This window comes from Sinocyclocheilus grahami, unplaced genomic scaffold (genome assembly GCF_001515645.1).
Source record: "Sinocyclocheilus grahami isolate Dianchi unplaced genomic scaffold, SAMN03320097.WGS_v1.1 scaffold244.1, whole genome shotgun sequence".
Lineage (NCBI taxonomy): Eukaryota > Metazoa > Chordata > Actinopteri > Cypriniformes > Cyprinidae > Sinocyclocheilus > Sinocyclocheilus grahami.
In genome coordinates this window covers 1052869-1066274 of record NW_015505423.1, presented here as the reverse complement: position 1 = coordinate 1066274, position 13406 = coordinate 1052869, and the positions used below count along the sequence as shown (strand labels likewise).

Here is a 13406-nt window from a genome sequence, read left to right as displayed (position 1 = left end):
ATGCATATTAAAACTAGGCGTTGTAAGCTCCATAAATGGCTATTTTGGGGGGAAATCATGCACGCACAATCTTCCGCTGACTGGCTATTACAAAGGGAATTTTGCGCAGGTTCTGGCACACATTTAGGATGAAATCTACGTAAAGTTTTATACATGAGGCCCCAGGAGTGTGTGTAGCATACAGTATGTGGCGTGTTGCAGACCTACTATTCACTGCTCATCCACTTATCTGTGTCATTGTAAGCCTCTTGAGAACAGAAATGCACAGTCATGACAGTCCTGCAGTAAGCTCATCCGGAGGTCAGGTAGATTTTTTAAGGATCAGTGGCTCCGAGGTTGCTTGGATTTTTCTGGGTTTCAATGTTCAATAACCTGTTGTATAGGTTGTATGAGTGATGGCTATGCCCAGGACTTTAATTAGGACTAGAACAACCACAAACCTCATCCAGGGCCATTTAATGAGGGAGGCCCAAAAATTTGTGTATATATTGGTTCATCTTTATAATTTGACCCTGGGTCTTTGACCTGAAATCATGGACATGGTTACCTCATGTTAATTTTTATTTTATTTATTTATTTATTTGCTTTTGTCAAAACACTACATACACTGCCGTTGAAAAGATTGGGGTTAGCAAGTTTTATTTATTTATTAAAAAAAAAAAAAACTTTTTTAGCAAAGATGCATTAAATTGATCAAACGTGTCAGTAAAGGTATTTATAATGTTACAAATAATTTCATATAAATGCTCTTCTTATTCATCAAAAATGTATCATGGTTTCCACAAAAAAATATTAAGCAGCATAACTGATTTTTAACTATGAAAATAATGTTTCTTGAGCTCCAAATCAGCATGTATGAATTAATTCTAAAAATTCAGCTTTGCCATTACAGGAATAAATTACATTTTAAATATATTAAATAGAAATATATATTAAAAAAGAAAACTTTAATTGTTATAATATTTCACAATACTGCTGTATTTTAGATCAAATAAATGCCTTGGCGAGCATAAGAGACTTCTTTCAAAGACATAAAAAAGATTTATGACCCTAAACGCTTTAAGGGTATATATGTGAATAATTAAGATGAAACGCAATATGTGACCCTGGACCACAAAACCAGTCTTAAGTATATACTTCTTAAGTATATTTGTAGCAATAGCCAAAAATACATTGTATGGGTCAAAATTATAGATCTTTTATGCCAAAAATTATTTGGATATTAAGTAAAGATCATGTTCCATGAAAATATTTTGTAAATTTCCTACTGTAAATATATCAAAACTTAATTTTTGATTAGTAATATGTATTGCTAAGAACTTAATTTGGACAACTTTAATGGCGATTTTCTCAATATTTTGTTGCACCCTCAGATTCCAGATTTTCAAATAGTTGTATCTCAGCCAAATATTGTCATATCCTAACAAATACATCAATGGAAAGCTTATTTATTCAGCTTTCAGAGGATGTAGAAATCTTTGTGGTCCAGGGTCACATATATTCACTGCTGGTTTATGCTTTGTTGATTCATTAATCAGAATAAATTATGAAATCTGTTGTCTCAAATCTGTTTGACATATGTTGATAATTTTCATTTGTAGTTGAGAGCGTTTGAGCATTTTAGCTTCATTATAAAATTCTCATTATGGGATGCACATGGTCCTTTTTTGGGTAATGTAGTCTAGTGCATGTGCAGTATACCTTAAACCATCTAGGACAGTGATTCTCAACAAAAATGTGTTGTATCAATCAATCACATTCAATGCTAGTGAAATTAGATTAAAGTGATTGCGCTCCTGTTGCTCAAAATGATGCTGCTATCAACAGCAAGGTCATAGGTTTATTTCCCCAGGAATGCATAATAATATAATATCTTGAATGCACTGTAAATTGCTTTTTGGATCAAAATAATTACCAAAAGCATTATTATAATTATTATAAAACAAATTCCAGCATGGACATTTTGCTGTCGCCTCAAATTAAAAACAAAGAGCAAAATTAGAAAAAGGTCCAATGAAACATGGTAAACAAATTGTTTTTTTGTGCAGTGAATTATTATAGTGAATCAACAAAATTCAAGAGACAATTTCCAAATTGTCTCTTTGACAAATTTACTTTTGTAAACATTTTGTACATTGTTGAATTTGATGCCAGCATACTTTTTAATTGAATAACATTTCAAGTGCCCCTATTATGCCATTTTTAAGGTTCCTAATATTGTTTTGGGAGTCTCCTACAATAGGTTTACATGCATGCAATGTCAAAAAAGCTTTTTTCTTCATTGGAACAGATTTGGGTAAATTTAACACTCACTTGCTCACCAACTGATACTCTGCAGTGAATGGGTGCCGTCAGAATGAGAGTCCAGACAGCTGATAAAAACATCACAATAATCTGCAAGTAATCCACAAAATTCACCTTTCGTGTTGAACAGAAGAGAGAAAGTAATTCAAATTTAGAATGACATGATGTTTCATTTATGAGTAAACTATTTCTGTAGCAAATACCTACAATACCTACATAACCACATTTTTTCTCATTATGTGTAATTCTTCATGTTCGTGTTCGTAAAAACAGCCCAGCTTATCCATATAATTGCATGCTTAAAATAGGCCTTATAATACAAGGAGATATAACTTGACTGCACACCTTTAACGTTTTCGCTTTTTATTCCAGTCACGTTTTTCCATTCCATTCATGCTCTTTGCAGTGCATTGGTTGAATATCTAAGACAGAATATTAGCTGTAAGTGTGCAGAAAGGAAAGTAGTAAATGAAAAAAAAAAAAACTCAGCCCTTCTGTTAGGGCTATTTTAAAGCTTGTTACTGGGCTGTACATGGATTAAGACTGGATTAACCTTGTTTGTTCTGATATTTAAAGTAATGCCTGTTTATATTTACCACATTTTTGTGCATGATTTTCACATTTGGATACATGCTGAATACAAGCATTTTTGCATGCTGCTATGGTTATATATATATATCTATATCTATATATCTATCTATCTATCTATCTATATATCTATCTATATATATATATATATATTGCACTACCTGACTAAGCAGATTGTTTTGGACTTTTTGACCAGACGCAGATGGCTCTGTGGGACTATACTGCTACTGGTAAACATGGTAAATGCCTATAGAGACATAGGCACAGGTGTGCGCAGTAGCAGCTGAGCTGCTTTTGCCGCAAATGTCTGTTGTGGGGTTCACAAGGGGGCTCAACCTCGCCTTGTTGCTCATTCTGGTGCTGGTTGCTAAGTTGTCTGGCTCAGGTGGCAGAGCTCTTCCCAGCCGAGAGAATTGTCCTGAAGTAGAGCAACTGCTGACTGAAAGATATCTTGCATTGTGCCTTTTTGTTGGGATGCAGAAGAGTCAGGATAGAGGTTTGGCTGCAGAACTGATTAATTTAGTTCGAAAATGTTGGCGATTGACCAACTTGAGTCGAAAAAGTGATATCCACATAAAAACATAAACATAATATTATACCTTGCATGTGTGCAGGGAATGAAGCGAATGCGTAGGTGAACTTGAAGTAATGACTGCGCTAGTCAGAATGAGTAAAGGTCCGCTCACATTTACCTTTGTTCAGCAAATTTTCACAGGGGAAATCTAGTAATTTCAATAGGAATCCAAGCGATATGCGAAATTCCTTGAGAGCGAAAAATTTCTCTGTGCAGATTTTGCAACAGGTTCAGGTTGGTATGCGTATTCACAGAAAGCTGCTTTAAAGGGGATTTCTGTGTGTGCAGTGCTTAATAACTTTGACAATAGACAATGGACCTGTTTTTCCGGCAACATTTAAAAGTACGGTCACATTAGCGATATTTTTGCGAAATTTGATACACAGAAAAAGGTCTATTGTCAATAGTGTAGCAATGTACAGTATGAAGCACTGTTCATACAGAAGTCCCGTTCAAAACCAAGCAGCTTTCTGGTTTTGTTTTGTGTGACAAACTTGAACATGAGCAAAATTCTGCATGTTAAACTTTTTTGACATCATGCAAAACTCTGAAAGGCGGAACAGAACTCACAAATTCCTACTGAAATGACTGAATTTTGTCCACGCACCTTAACTTACATTGTGAATGTGCCATTGTCTTAACAACATGCTATATCATAAACGCAATATCCTTAACAATCTCTAAAACACAAAAACTAAAAAATTGTCAAATATCTAAAGCATGAAAATTCACAGTAATTAACTAAACAGTATTTAATAATTCAGTAAGTTTACTCATACTATTATTTCTTATAATTTTTTTGTTTTTATTTATGCTTACAATTTTGATTAAAGTTTGGTTTGCAGATATATTTTCAGCATTTTGTGGACTTAAGTTATGCCATTTTAGTCAAAGTAAAATGACTGAAATGACATGACAAACTATTAACTACATTTAAAGGACTTATTTGTCAACAAATTATTTTGTTATTTTGCCCAAAACCCATCAACAGCATGCTAAGATGTTATCTTCTGGTGGTCTTGTTCAGCAGCGGCTAGTCCAGCTAGCTGGCATCATTTGTGAGGAACCAGATCAATTATCATTGCTGTGGAGGCCTGCTGGTGAGAGTATCGTTTCCAGCTAGATGATTATTGATAGTGTCTCATCACTGATCATTGTGCACAGAGCTTACTTACACATGAGGAGCCTTTGTACTGTAGTGTCATTATAAGTCACAGTATGCATCGATTTTAGTGGCATCTGATCCCGGGACTGAGTGAGGCAGAGCAGACTTAAGTGTCTCAGGTGACAACAAGGTGAACCCATAAATAGCAATGAAAAGCACTCTGAAAAAGTAAAGCACACCGGTAGGGCTGTGCAAAAAATCGAATGCGATTTTCATGCGCATCTCATCAGTAAAGCTGCTCCTGTGATTAGTAGTAAATCTCCAGCACGTGCTTTCAGCTGGAGCGGCATTTACTACACAGAGCCGTAGTTCACTGACAAACTACACAAAATCGCATTCATAATCGGCAATGAATCGCCTGCGATTTTGAACGTGATTTTGCGTAGCTTGTCAGTGAACTACGGCTCTGATAATAAATTAACTCCTCCCCTTCTCTGAAATCCTGAAACCTTATAGGATAACGTCATTACAATAAACTGGCCAATTGTCATTAATTATGCAAATCACATGCAAATACTGACAAGCCTGTGGGCAGTATATAATGCGGTGAGAGCGACAATTGCGTCAGAATCTAAGACTGAACATTTGTACTACTGATCGAGCAGTGATCAAGGCGACCTTCGCAATGTCTCGTTCCCGCTCTCAGGAGACGTTCCCTTTCGAGCGTTCACTCTACATTACAAAGCATTCGCAGTGGAAACGGTATACATTGCTGCCGTGAGAGTGGCTAAGATCAGCCTGAAACAAGGAGAAGACCACACCAAGCATGGGGTAGAACAACACACAATTCCCAACCAATAGTGATGCCACTAGGAAAGCCCGCAGCTGATAGGCGGAGCTAGGCCAATGAACATCTCAACTCAGGTATACCAAATTAGCATATCTGGCCAGAATAAAGGGCAGGGCAGACACAACAACAGAAGCAAGGTAGCACCGTGCAATGCAACAAAAGCACGTATAAAAATGTACATAGACCTGCACAGTGTCAACAGCTATATGTGGTAACAAACTGTGCCCCAAATAGCAGATAGCAATAAGGAGGAGGATGGCACATCCAAACCTTGTCAAACCTGCCGAAAGTATTCTTTGAGGACCAGCCAGCTGCAAAGCATATATCCTGAATATATGTGCCTTTAGACCAGGCCCATGGTATTCCCGGTATCTAGCTTATGCTGCAGAAAACGTAAAACATCCGACACAGGAGAGCTCACCAGGTCAGTATCTCTATTGCAGCACCATTTAACAAACACTCCCCATTTAAGAGCGTACAGACGCCTAATAGAAGGTGCACAAGACTGCAAATGGGGAGGCAGGGCGCTTAGCTCCTCTAGGACCCCTGAAGTAGCCAACATGAAGGCTCCACAGCTCCGGGTGGGGTGCCATATTGAGCTGAACGTTTGAGACAGCATGTCCCTCCTGAGGGGGAGGGATGCCATCTTGGCGATTTATGTACGAAACCACAGACATATTGAGCTTAACTTGAAAGAAAGGCTCTCATCAGCGAAAAGGATTGGCGAAAGGGGCGACGGCAGAGGATGACGATGGGGTCCGCACAAATTCAGCAGAAGGTAGCCATCGGATGCATTTAAGAAGCTGTCTTATCTTCAGGTGTGTCTTCGACGATGGCAGCGTGAAGGAGAACATTCGCTCTCACTGCTTTATATACTGCCCACAGATAATAATTGTCACTTGACTTGTCAATATTTGCATGCGATTTGCATAATTACAAACAATTGGCCAGTTTATTGTACTGGTATCCTATAAGGTTTCAGGATTTCAGAGAAGGGGAGTTCCAACTGCGAATGCTATGCAATGTAGAGTGAACGCTCGAAAGGGAATGAAACGGCTTTCAGTTGGGTTTGAAATGAACACCTGCCAACCTGCCAAATGTGGGTAAAAATCAGCTGTGTAGCTAAATCTCAACTGGTGGATCGACAAGAAGCTAATGCTAATGCATTTTTAAAAAATCTAAACAATTAAGACATTAAGATATATTTATATGTTATTAAATTAAATAATTGATTGGTAATAATTGTTTAATGTAATAATTGATAGTTTTGACTCTTCCCTTTTCTTAAGAATGGTTGAAAGGCTGAAATGTGTGCTGAAAACCTTTTGCTTGGTTGAAAACTTAATTGAACTGTATATATGGTATTCATTTATTTTTCTTAAAAAGGTCTTACATTTGTGACAAATATATTTTGTGACACAGCTGTGACATATTTAACTGGTTTATTTCTGTTTTTGTTTTGGCTACTAGAAGTTATGAATGACATGTAACTTAAAAATTTTGTAGCCACCTTTGCTGGTGAGTGAAAAAGTTAATTTCAAACCCTGAGTAAGACCAACAACTGACAAAGCACTGGAGAAACACTAGGGCTATATATGCAGAGCTGAACCAATGAACTAATGAGTAACATAGTAACTAACAAGGAGATGGGTGTGGTACAATGAGTGTCCATGGCAACAAACAGAGCAGCAGGGAAGCAAGAGGGGAACAAGGCAACAATAAACACAAAACTACAAACTAAAAGTCCAAGGCACAGACACAGGGAATATATGACAGATTTGTTTTATTCATAATATTTGATTTTACATGTACAGATTGATTGGAATGAGAAAAACATTTTTGTTTTGTTTTTTTACACAAATTTTAATATATATATTTTTATGTAGTTTAATATATTTTAAGTAGTTGTTTTTCATGTTTTACATATAGATTTATTTGGTAGTAGCAGATAAAAGATTTATGTTATTCTTAATCTTCCTTTGGAATAACATTCTTATTTGTTTTATTACATTTCATTTGTATATTGTTTTTTTTCTTCTTGTTTTACATATAGATTTATTTGGAATGAGGAAAGTCATGTCATTGAAGGGGAGTTTTTTTTCTCCCTTAACATTTCTTATTTTTGTGTTGTTTTTCAGTAAGAAATATTTGAACATCCCTAAAACAACATAAATTCACTAAGATGTATTTTAAATGTATTTTTCTTACTAAAATGTGTATAAATGTATAAATTTGTATATACTTTTAGACATTTTAAATAGTTGTTCTTTTTGTTTGTTTGTTTTAAGTATAAATTGTTAAATTTACTAATAGAATAAGAATAAACTTAATTAAAGATGTATTATCTGAAAACGTAAGTATTCGTGTGCAATCATATGCAATTTTGTTTCTAGAGTAAATCCTGTTTTAGGGATGTTTAAATTTCTGTAATTTTTTTTAGGGTCAATTAGAATTTCATGCTGACATCAATTTTAATTGATTTATTTTAATTTAGTACAAATTATTATGTATTATTTCATATTAGTCTTTGTGCTTTCAGTATAGCCTCCTGTATTCAGTAACTTTGGGCTGATGCAGTAGCAGATGTCTCAGATGATTTGGTGCCCCACATATCTCTCTGCATCAAGAGCCGACCAAACAAAATGCACTGAAGCCATTCAAGTCTGTCACATTTCCTAGCAACAGTGTTTTTTTCATTACTAGACCTCCAGCCAAGGCTTCTACCACTACTGACCCAAAAGCATAGGAACCATTCATTTACCATTTCAAGTCATACTTCATTTTTCGCATTGCTGTAAGATTTTTATCTGATAGCTCTGTTTTGTAAGAGTAGCATAAGAAATAGACATTGGTCTAGTGGTCAGCCCCTGTTTAAGGAGCTGTGTTCAGGTTTAAAGAGAAAGAGCGTGGAATAAGAATGAGCAGATGAAAATATGAAGAAGCTAAAAAGATACATTTTTGATTGATGTTAATTTATTTATGATGGCAGCATGCAGAGGCGTCATGCACATATTAATTTTTGAGAGGGCACCAGTGCAGTCCTGGCACACATGGTGCCCTTTGCAGGTCAAGACATGACTAAAGGAGAAAGGAGAAAACAATTTTAACATTATAGGAGCTGTGTGCAGAAGTGTGTGATGCATTTGTCTAGAGGTTTTCATTTAATGTCCAAGATGCCTCAAATTCCAATCCTGACCTGATGCATAATTTTATTAATAATACATCAAGCAAAATTGCAGTGGAACATCATTGTGAGTGATTACCATGCAAGAACAGCTTTGACATTTTGATGATCCATTTTATTCCCCACAGGAAAAAGCGATATGAGACTCAGTTTGACTGACCAAATTTAAACATGAATGTTTGTTGTTTTTAAATACCTAAAATGATTGTGCAGCTTAATTCAGTGTTGTCATCATTAACTAAAACTATTTAAAATGGTTTCCAGTGAATAAAGCTGAACTAGAATAAATATAAATATTAAATAAAAATGTTTACATTTGAACTAAAATTAGAAATGTTGCTCTGACAATTAACTGAAATAAGCACAAAAATTATTAAAACTGAAATTAAATAAATTAAAGCAAAATAAACTTTTGAAAAAATCTAAACTAATTAAAATGACAAAAATATAAATATAAAAATACAATCTAATTCAAAATATTAATAAATACTGTAATAATTTTAATTATATGAAAATCATTGATTGATTAATTTTCAAGAAAACTATTTTCTTTTTTGAAGTTGCATTTTAAATACACTTGGCTCAAATATCTGATGGGAATTTGAATTGGCATTACACTTTAAGGGTGCAAGAATAGCCATGACAGTCTATCACTGAATATAGAGAAATATTTACAATGAAAAAATAAAAAAACTTTTTTAGTCTGCTATATGTGAAAACTTTAGAACGATGTAATGCATTCCCTCTGCTGGTCAGATTGAATACGTCAAGACAAGGCAGCTTGAATCCAACTTAATAGCTCTCTTAAAGGGGTGGTTGATTGTTTTTGAAGTTGCATTTTAAATACACTTGGCTCAAATATCTGATGGGAATTTGAATTGGCATTACACTTTAAGGGTGCAAGAATAGCCATGACAGTCTATCACTGAATATAGAGAAATATTTACAATGAAAAAAGAAAAAAACTTTTTTAGTCTGCTATATGTGAAAACTTTAGAACGATGTAATGCATTCCCTCTGCTGGTCAGATTGAATACGTCAAGACAAGGCAGCTTGAATCCAACTTAATAGCTCTCTTAAAGGGGTGGTTGATTGTAATTTAACTTTTTTAACGTTAGTTAGTGTGTAATGTTGCTGTTTGAGCATAAACAATAAACGCAAAGTTACGAAGCTGAAAGTTCAATGCAAACGGAGATATCGTCTTTTAAAATTCTGGCAGTTTAATGCCTACAAAAACGCCTCGTAGAGACTACAACAAGTTACTTCCCAGGTTCGTGACATCACAAACCCAGATAAACCCCGCCCTCGGGAATATGCAGCAAAGGGGGCGAGGCCATGCTGCGCTGCTTTAGAGAAGAGGAAGAGAAAACTAGAGGTGCACGTAAAAATATATTAATATATGAATCGTGATTCTGTCTTCTAACGATTCTAATGGATTCACAAGTTTCAAAATCAATGTTCTAAAGCAGCGGTTCTTAATACTGTTCCTCGCAGTCGCCTGCTCTGCACACGCTCTGCATCTCTCTCTCTCTCTCTCTCTCTCTCTCTCTCTCTCTCTCGCTCTCGCTCATTGAGCTCAGCTCCAGCAATGAACTGTTACAATTATACACTTATTTTCACATAGCTATGAGAAGCGTTAAACATGGTCGTGCAGTTGCCGTACTGTATTAAAGCTTTAATCAGGATAAAACCGTATATTAAAAGCTAACATAAGCAGTAGCATTTACAAATAACAGCGTATATAAAAGTATGAGACAACAAACAAAAAAACATACCATTAAGAGCCGTGCTTTTTAGCAGCATCATATGACCCCATTTCTATGTATATCCCAGAAATGACACTGGCCAAATTCCTCAAAGCCACTCCGTCTTGCAATGAGGTGTAGAGAATGGTAAATGTGAAACCCAATGCCGCAGTAGGCCTTTTAGTAAATGATGAGGGATGTTGTCATGCGGCTGAAGTTAAGCAGGGTGGGTGGTGTGTGGGGAGATGAGGAGTAGTCAGCGATTCGGTTCAGTCACTCCCTGGAGAGGAGGACAGTCTCATTAGAGATGCAGTAGAGAAAAAGCTCCGCTTGTTTTGACGCTGTTGCTGCTTTTGTACTTTTGACTGATTAACATTGATAGAGGACTGCTATCATCAGTTTCTATTAGTCGTTGCCTAAAATGATGCTGATTCACACTGACATGGCTTAGTAAATATGAATATTAATTCACACTGACATGGCTTAGTAAGTATGGATATTAATTTGTTCATATAGCAACAGGCTAAAAAGCACTCAGAAGTAAATAACCACACAGCAGCACCCTGGCAACATAGCAACAAGTTTTGCATGGCAAGCAACACTTTCATTTTCTTTAGAGAATGTAAAACTCTAGTTGTGAACAAGCTGGTTATTATGTTATTTTGTATTACTACAGAGAATTTGAAAAAGAAACTGAAAACTAACCCTATCATATCTACCAATTAAATTTTAATGGGTTACCGTAGTCAATATTTCAAGTTAAGTGCAATTAATATGTTCAGAACAAAACCAAAATGAAAAGTTCTACCAAGAATTCCCTTTGCACTGACAAAACACTTCCATTTTCTTTAGAAAATGTACATTTGTGACCCAACTGGCTATGTTATTTTATTAATTACACAGAATTTGATAAGGAAACTGAAAACTAACCCCATCATATTTATCAGTTTGGCAACATAGCAACAAGTTTTGCATGGCAAGCAACACTTTCATTTTCTTTAGAGAATGTAAAACTCTAGTTGTGAACAAGCTGGTTATTATGTTATTTTGTATTACTACAGAGAATTTAAAAAAGAAACTGAAAACTAACCCCGTCATATCTACCAATTAAATTTTAATGGGTTACCGTAGTCAATATTTCAAGTTAAGTGAAATTAATATGTTCAGAACAAAACCAAAATGAAAAGTTCTACCAAGAATTCCCTTTGCACTGACAAAACACTTCCATTTTCTTTAGAAAATTTAAATTTGTGACCCAACTGGCTATGTTATTTTATTAATTACACAGAATTTGATAAGGACCTGAAAACTAACCCCATCATATTTATCAGTCATATTTTTTGCTTGTGTAAAATAATTCCAAATCTTAGGTTCTACAAACTGAATCTTGGAGAGTACATTAAATTGAATAACTTTTTGAGTTTTGCTAACCTAGTATTGTATCATATGACGTAGAACTATGTGAACTGTTAAACAATCCTCTAGTTTAACCCTCATATGCCAGTCACTGATTGAGTGCATTTTGTTTGGTTTGTTTCAGATGATGCTATGAAGACCACCAGAGATGACTGATGTGGAACCTGTTGTCTCTGACTTTGCAGCCACGGGCAGGACTGGCCGGCGGAATGCATTGCCAGATATTCTAGGTTCCACGGCTGGTCCTGGAACTGCCGACCTACCTGATAAACTAGCCGAGCTTTCAGCAGGAGGTACTGTATGCTGTCTTTTGTTCAGCTGGGTTTATTTTATGTCCATTAGTCTCGATGTATACAGTTTGAAAATAATCAAAATTATGTGCTTGCAAGGCCAGCATCATTCATGACTAGGCAAAATATGGGAAAATAAATTAAAATAATACAAAAAAATAAAAAGTAAAGAAAACAACCCTCCTAGCTCATGAGGATAGGATTTCACTGGATATCAGCAGCAGAAATAATACTTTTATTCAGCAAGGATAGTCTTATTAACTTTCTGTTTATCAAATAATTAATGCGTAGGTGCACTAGGCTAATTTAATCTGTGCAGTGTACCTCTGATGTCTAAAATGGGCCATGATGTTGGCAGAGTCTGCGAGACTAAGCTGTGATTGACAAAGGCACCTCTCTTTAAAACATGCTTTTCTACAGAGAAAAGAGCACTCTCTCATCAAATATACACTTTCCTCAATGCTTAAGTGCTTTTGTGTGATGTCATTAGGGGGTCGGCTGTAAGACTAACTGTTAGACTGCCATCGGTTGCTGTCAGAATGTCATTCCTTAGTGGTAGCTGGTGAAAACCTGTGATTTTCAAAGACTATGTTCAGTACAATTAATATAATACGAAAAACTTAAAAAAGAAGGACAGCAGTGATTTAGCCCTCGAGGCAATGACCTTGATTCAACGCACACACTTCTGATAAAGTCCTTCTTTTGAGGATTAGATCATGACTGAACCTTCCTGTGCATCAATAACTGCCTGCAGACAAACACTTTTGATCTGCTCTGTGTTACCCATAAGCCTCAAAGGCATCACATGTGATCCCGGCAAGTGATGCTCCATGTGCAGTTTGTGATGACGCCGGAGATTCTCAGCAGTGTTGAATCTGCTGCCTATTCCACATCATACATTATTTATCCTGTTTTAAATAATAAACAGAATACTGTTTCAGAGTTAGTGTCCCCAAAACTGAAAATCATGTCTACTCACCCTCTTGTCCTTCCAAACCTATATGACTTTCTTTGGCATGATAACAATGTGCTGTAACTGGGTCCTGCTGAATAATTAACTACCTCGTCTGCCATCTAGTGGCCAATTTTTATAACTGTCATGCAAAATGGAATAGTCTTTTAGTACAAAGAACAGTAGATCAATGAGTTTTTAGCCAAGTTCAAAGGGTGAAGTCTTCCTTTCATTTGAAATTAAATTGGACCGTGATTAATACGGCGATTTAAAAAAATCACCATAAAGTTTATACCAGGGTTTTTCTTGGACTGTATATATTGTACTGTACTGTGTGTGTACTGTGTGTGTGTGTGTGTATATATATATATATATATATATATATATATATATATATA

At 35.7% G+C, this 13406-nt stretch overlaps 1 protein-coding gene across 2 annotated transcripts in view; it reads left to right on the top strand.

Annotated features, from left to right (window-relative positions):
• pkib (protein kinase (cAMP-dependent, catalytic) inhibitor beta) overlaps positions 1 to 13406 on the top strand; it is a 46485-nt gene that overhangs the window by 30755 nt on the left and 2324 nt on the right. The window contains exons 1-2 of one of the 2 annotated variants that reach the window (XM_016289375.1): positions 2552 to 2563; positions 11891 to 12059. In XM_016289375.1, coding sequence (XP_016144861.1) covers positions 11915 to 12059 — 145 coding nt within the window. In that variant the 5' untranslated portion in view covers positions 2552 to 2563; positions 11891 to 11914. Of the gene's footprint in view, positions 1 to 2551; positions 2564 to 11890; positions 12060 to 13406 lie in introns of those variants that run through there. The other variant, XM_016289374.1, reaches the window with a different exon arrangement.